This window comes from Mobula hypostoma, chromosome 8 (genome assembly GCF_963921235.1).
Source record: "Mobula hypostoma chromosome 8, sMobHyp1.1, whole genome shotgun sequence".
Taxonomy (NCBI): domain Eukaryota; kingdom Metazoa; phylum Chordata; class Chondrichthyes; order Myliobatiformes; family Myliobatidae; genus Mobula; species Mobula hypostoma.
Window position 1 is genome coordinate 6,570,650 of NC_086104.1, and position 6,000 is coordinate 6,576,649.

General features: G+C 46.5%; 1 protein-coding gene across 1 annotated transcript in view; it reads right to left on the minus strand.

Annotated features, from left to right (window-relative positions):
* The window catches only part of oprm1 (opioid receptor, mu 1), a 28,282-nt gene extending 22,806 nt beyond the window's left edge, over window positions 1–5,476 (minus strand). Inside the window, exon 1 of the mRNA XM_063055438.1 lies at window positions 5,013–5,476. Coding sequence (XP_062911508.1) covers window positions 5,013–5,281 — 269 coding nt within the window. The 5' untranslated portion in view covers window positions 5,282–5,476. The remainder of the gene's footprint in view (window positions 1–5,012) is intronic.
* Window positions 5,477–6,000: the final 524 nt, after the last annotated feature.

The window sequence follows — 6,000 nt, forward strand, 5'->3', positions numbered from 1 at the left end:
CTCTTCATTCTTCTTCTCAAGCACAGGCCCAGAACCCTCAAATATTCCTCATGTGTTAACCCTTTCATTCCTGGTATCGTTCACATGAACCTCCTCTGGATCATCCCCGATGTCAGCACGACCTTTTTAGGATATGGGGCACAAAACATCTCAAAATACTCCAAATACAGTCTGACCTCAGCACTACATCCTTGCTTTTATATTCTAGTCCTCCTGAAATGAATGTTAACTCGGCATTTGCTTTCCTCACCACAGAATCAACCTAAAAGTCAAGCTTTTGGGTATCCTGCAGAAGGACTTCAAATTCCCTTGGCAACTCAGTTTTTTGAGTTTTCTCTCCATTTAGAAAATACTCTACTCTTTTATTTCCTCTACCAAAGTGCATGACCACACACTTCCCAACACTGTATTCCATCTGCCACACCTTTACCCATTTTCCTAATCCGTTTTAGTCCTTCTGTAGCCTCTCTATTTCCACAAAACTACCTGCCCCTCCACCTATCTTTAGATTGTTTGCAAACATTGCAAAAAAGCCATCAATTCCATCATCCAAATCATTAACATATAATGTAAAAAGAATTGGTCCCAACACAGATCCCTGTGGAACACCACTAGTTACTGGCAGCCAGTCAGAAAAGGCTCCCTTTATTCCCACTCTTTGCCTCCTGCCAATCAGCCACTGCTTTACCCATGCTAGAATCTTCCCAGCAATACAATGGGTTTGTAGCTTGTTCAACAACCTCGTGTGTGGCATCTGGTCAAAGTCCTTCTGAAAATCCAAATACACAACGTCAGCTGATTCTCCTTTGTCTCTCCTGCTTGTTATTTCTTCAAAGAATTCAACAGATTTGTCAGGCAAGATTTTCCCTGAAAGAAACCATGCTGGCTATGGCTTACTTAATCCTGTGCCTCCAAGTACCCTGAAACCTCATCCTTATTAATCAAATCCAAATCTGCCCAACCACTGAGGTCAAACTGGCCTATAATTTACTTTCCTGTACTTCGTTCCTTTTTGAAGAGTGGAATGACACTTGTAATTTTCCAGTCTTCTGGAACCATTCCAGAACCCAATGATTCTTGAAAGATCATTACTAATGTCTCCACAATCTCTTCAGCCACTTCTTTCAGAACCCTGAGGTGTACACCATCTGGTCCAGGTGACTTATCTATCTTCAGATCTTTCAGTTTCCCTAGAACCTCCTCCCTAGTACTGGTATCTTGACACACGTCATGACCCCTGACACCTGGAACTTCCACCATACTGCTAGAGTCTTCTACTGTCAAGACTGATGCCAAATTACCAGTAGGCTAGACAAGGGAGATGCAGTGGATGTTGTATATTTGGATTTTCAGAAGGCCTTTGACAAGGTGCCACACATGAGGCTGCTTAACAAGATAAGAGCCCATGGAATTACGGGGAAGCTACATACGTGGATAGAGCGTTGGCTGATTGGCAGGAAACAGAGAGTGGGAATAAAGGGATCCTATTCTGGTTGGCTGCCGGTTACCAGTGGTGTTCCACAGGGATCAGTGTTGGGGCTGCTTCTTTTTACATTGTACATCAACGATTTGGATTATGGAATAGACAGCTTTGTGGCTAAGTTTGCTGACGATACGAAGATAGGTGGAGGGGCTGGTAGTGCTGAGGAAACGGAGAGTCTGCAGAGAGACTTGGATAGATTGGAAGAATGGGCAGAGAAGTGGCAAATGAAGTACAATGTTGGAAAGTGTATGGTTATGCACTTTGGCAGAAAAAATAAACGGGCAGACTATTATTTAAATGGGGAAAGAATTCAAAGTTCTGAGATGCAACGGGACTTGGGAGTCCTTGTACAGGATACCCTTAAAGTTAACCTCCAGGCTGAGTCAGTAGTGAAGAAGGCGAATGCAATGTTGGCATTCATTTCCAGAGGAATAGAGTATTGGAGCAGGGATGTGATATTGAGGCTCTATAAGACACTGGTGAGACCTCACTTGGAGTACTGTGGGCAGTTTTGGTCTCCTTATTTAAGAAAGGATGTGCTGACGTTGGAGAGGGTACAGAGAAGATTCACTAGAATGATTCCAGGAATGAGAGGGTTAACATATGAGGAACGTTTGTCCGCTCTTGGACTGTATTCCTTGGAGTTTAGAAGAATGAGGGGAGACCTTATAGAAACATTTCGAATGTTAAAAGGCATGGACAGAGTGGATGTGGCAAAGTTGTTTCCCATGATGGGGGAGTCTAGTATGAGAGGGCATGACTAAGGATTGAAGGGCGCTCTTTCAGAACAGAAATGCGAAGAAATTTTTTTAGTCAGAGGGTGGTGAATCTACGGAATTTGTTGCCACGGGCAGCAGTGGAGGCCAAGTCATTGGGTGTATTTAAGGCAGAGATTGATAGGTATCTGGGTAGCCAGGGCATCAAAGGTTATGGTGAGAAGGCGGGGGAGTGGGACTAAATAGGAGAAAATGGATCAGCTCATGATAAAATGGCAGAGCAGACTCGATGGACCGAATGGCCTACTTCTGCTCCTTTGTCTTATGGTCTTATGGTCTTAAATACTTATTCAGTTCTTCCACCATTTCCTTGTCCCCCATTACAACAACTCCAGCATAGTTTTCCAGCAGTCTGATATCCACTCTCACCTCTCTTTTACACTTTATTTATCTGAAGAAAGTTTTGGTATCCTCTTTAATATTATTGACTAGCTTACTTCTGCATTCCATCTTTACCTTCTTTTGACTTTTTTTAAGCTGTCTTCTGTTTATATTTGAAAGCTTCCCAATCCTCTAAGTTTCCACGAATTTTTTGCTCTATTATATGCCCTCCCTTTGAATTTTATGTTGGCTTTGACTTCTCTTGTTAGCCATGTTTGTGTCATTTTGCCATTAGAATACTTCTTCCCCTTTGGTATGTATATATCCCGTGCCATAATCCCTGCCAGTGTTGTTTTCCAATTAATTCTAACCTCTCTCATGCCTGTGTGATTCCCTTTACTCCACTGTAATATTGATACATCTGACTTCAGCTTCTCCTTCTCCATTTTCAGGATGAATTCAATCATATTATGATTACTTTCCCCTAGGGGTTCCTTTACCTTAAGCACTCTAATCAATTCCAGTTCTTCGCATAACACCTGGTCTAGAATAACTGATACCCTAGTGGACTCAACCACAAGCTGCTCTAAAAAGCCTTGTAAGCACTCTAGAAATTCCCCCTCCTGGAATCCAGCACCAACCTGATTTTCCCAATCTACCTGCATATTGAAGTCCCCCATGACGATTGTAACATTGCCCTTTTGGCATGCAATTTCTATCTCCCATTGTAATTTGTAGACCACATCCTCACCACTGTTTGGGAGTCTGTATATAACTCCTATCAGTGTCTTCTTACCCTTGCAGTTTTGCAGTTCCTTGGCTCTATCCAGAATGATTCAACACCTTCTAACACTATGTCACCTCTTTCTAATGATTTGATTTAATTTTTCGCCAATAGAGCAGTGCCACCTTCTCTGCCTTCCTGTCTCTCCTTTCAATACAACGTGTATCCTTGGATCTTAAGCTCCCAGCTATAATCTTCCTTCAGCCATGATTTAGTGATGTCTACAACATCATAAATACCAATCTGTAACTGTGTTACAGGTTCATCTACCTTATTCCATAAACTGCCTGCATTTAAATATAACACCTTCAGTCCTGTGTTCACCCTTTTCAATTTTGTCCATCTTTTATGTTGCAACTCACCCTGTTGACTGCAATTTTGCCCTATCATCAGCTTTTCCTTTCTAGGAGTCTTGTCTCTGTTTGTAAACCCTCATCTTCAGCAGTATCACTCTGGTTCCCATTCCTTTGTCAAATTAGTTTAATCCCACTCGAGCAATCCTAGCCAACCTGCCCACAAGGATTTTGGTCCCCTTCAGGTTCAGGCGCACCCGTCCCTATTTTACAGGTCATACCTTCTCCATAAGAGATCCCAATGATCCATAAATCTGAACCACCGTCCCATGCATTCACTGAGCCAAATCAGTCTACTATTACCCTCACCGGCACGTGGCACAGGCAGCAATCCAGAGATTATTACCCTGGAGGTCTTGTTTTTCACCTTTCTACCTAGCTTCCTAAAATCTCTCTCTTCAGGACCTTGTCACCTTGTCTACCTATGTTATTGGTGCCAATATGCGCCAAGATCTCTGGCTACTCAACCTCACCCTTGAGAATGCCATGGACCTGATCCGAGACAGCCCTGGTTCTGGCACCAGGGAGGCAACATACCATCCAGATGTCTCCATGGTACCCACAGAACTTTGTCTCTGTTCCTCCAAGGAATCTTCTATCAACACTGCAGTCCTCTTCAACTCTCTGATCCTCTGAGCAACAGCACTGTGGCCCCCCCCGCCCCCACCCCAGTAGTTTGTTCCGCTCAATAATATCTAAAGTTGTCTCCTGATTATTGAGGGGAACGGCCACAGGTAGTCTCTGCTCTGGCTGTGTATTTCCTTTCCCTTCCAGTTGTATTACCTTTTTCTGCATTCTGTTCATTATTTTTTCCTTGTATTACCTCAATACACTATTGTCATGAGGTGATCTGTATGCATGTCAAGCAAAAAAAGAGTTTTTTAGTGTACATGGAACAATATTAATCAACCTCACCAATTTTCCTCGGGGAAGCGCAGTCCCGCATTCGACAGATAGATGGCGAGCTTGACCGCCCTATCGAGGCAGGAGGCGAGCAAATTCCAACCCGAGAGCGCCCGAACCCGCTTCGGACACCTCGGTGTGAGACCCCTGGTAAGAACCGCTGGGCGGCCACGCAAACAGGGGATCCTGGAAATCCTGCCATGCCCTTTCCACTCCTGCCTTCTCTCTTACCCGAAACAACTGCGCCGATCAAAGCACGAGAACCGGGCGGAAAAGACGGCGTGCGCGCTACTCGGGAACGCCAGAGGCAGAGTGAAGTTTTGTTTTGGGGGCAGTTGGTTGGGGTGCCGCGGGTGACTGCGTTTGGAAGGCATCTGGGTCCGTTGTCTTACCTGACGATGACAAACATGACGAGGACGTTGCCGACCAAACCCAGCACACACACGACGGAATAGAGGGCCGTGATGATGATGGAACTGATGACCGAAGAGGAGCTCTTGCCCAGCGGGTTGCCCTCCGTACGGTTACACCGGAGGACGGTACCCTCGGGGCATAGGGCGGAGGTGTCGGTCAGGCTGAAGTTATCGGCGGACCCGGGACCCTGGCACCAGTGGGAGCCATTGGCGGCCGGAGTCAGGCAGGACTGCAGAAAGGTGTCCATTGCAAAGGTCCAGAACCATTACCCTCAAGGCAGAGGGTCTGAGCAAAGGCGACCTCAGCTGCGTACAAGGTTTCTATGTTTGTTTGTATGTGTGGGGGAAGGGGGTATCTGCAGTCTCCTCCTCCACCTCCCCGGGCTGGGCGAGGGGTTCGCGGAGAACGCGGGCGAGGAAACGGGCAGACTCGCCACCTTCGCCCTCCGCCCTCCTCTCTCCTAGCGCACTGTCCGTGCTCACCGCCCCGTTTCTCGCATTTATTGGATGGCGTGACGTCAGATTTCCCCTCCTTCTTGCCCCTCGCCAAATCTCTCCCACCCCCACAACTCAACCCAACCCCCACCCTGCCGTGGATCGGGGAGAGCGGGAAGAGACGGGACGGAGCGAGGAGCTGGCCAGGGTGCTGAAAGGGAAGGCGGCGGAGAGCGAGGGCGGACCGCACACGGCTGAGGGCACCAGACAGGTGCACTGGACAGATGATACGGAAACGATGTTCTGTGTTAAAGCATTGAACAGAATTCTCTGGGCTTATGTTACTGAACAGATGACACTGGACAAATACACTGGGTTGGTGCTCTGAATTTCGGGCTAATGGGATCAATGTAATCACCCCCTGCCCATTGGGTCCTACGCAGAGCTACAATGTTGAGTTCCTGGCGTCCGCGTTCCTGTCTATACTAGATACACAGAGCACTACAGCGCAGAAAAAAAAAGCCTTCTACCC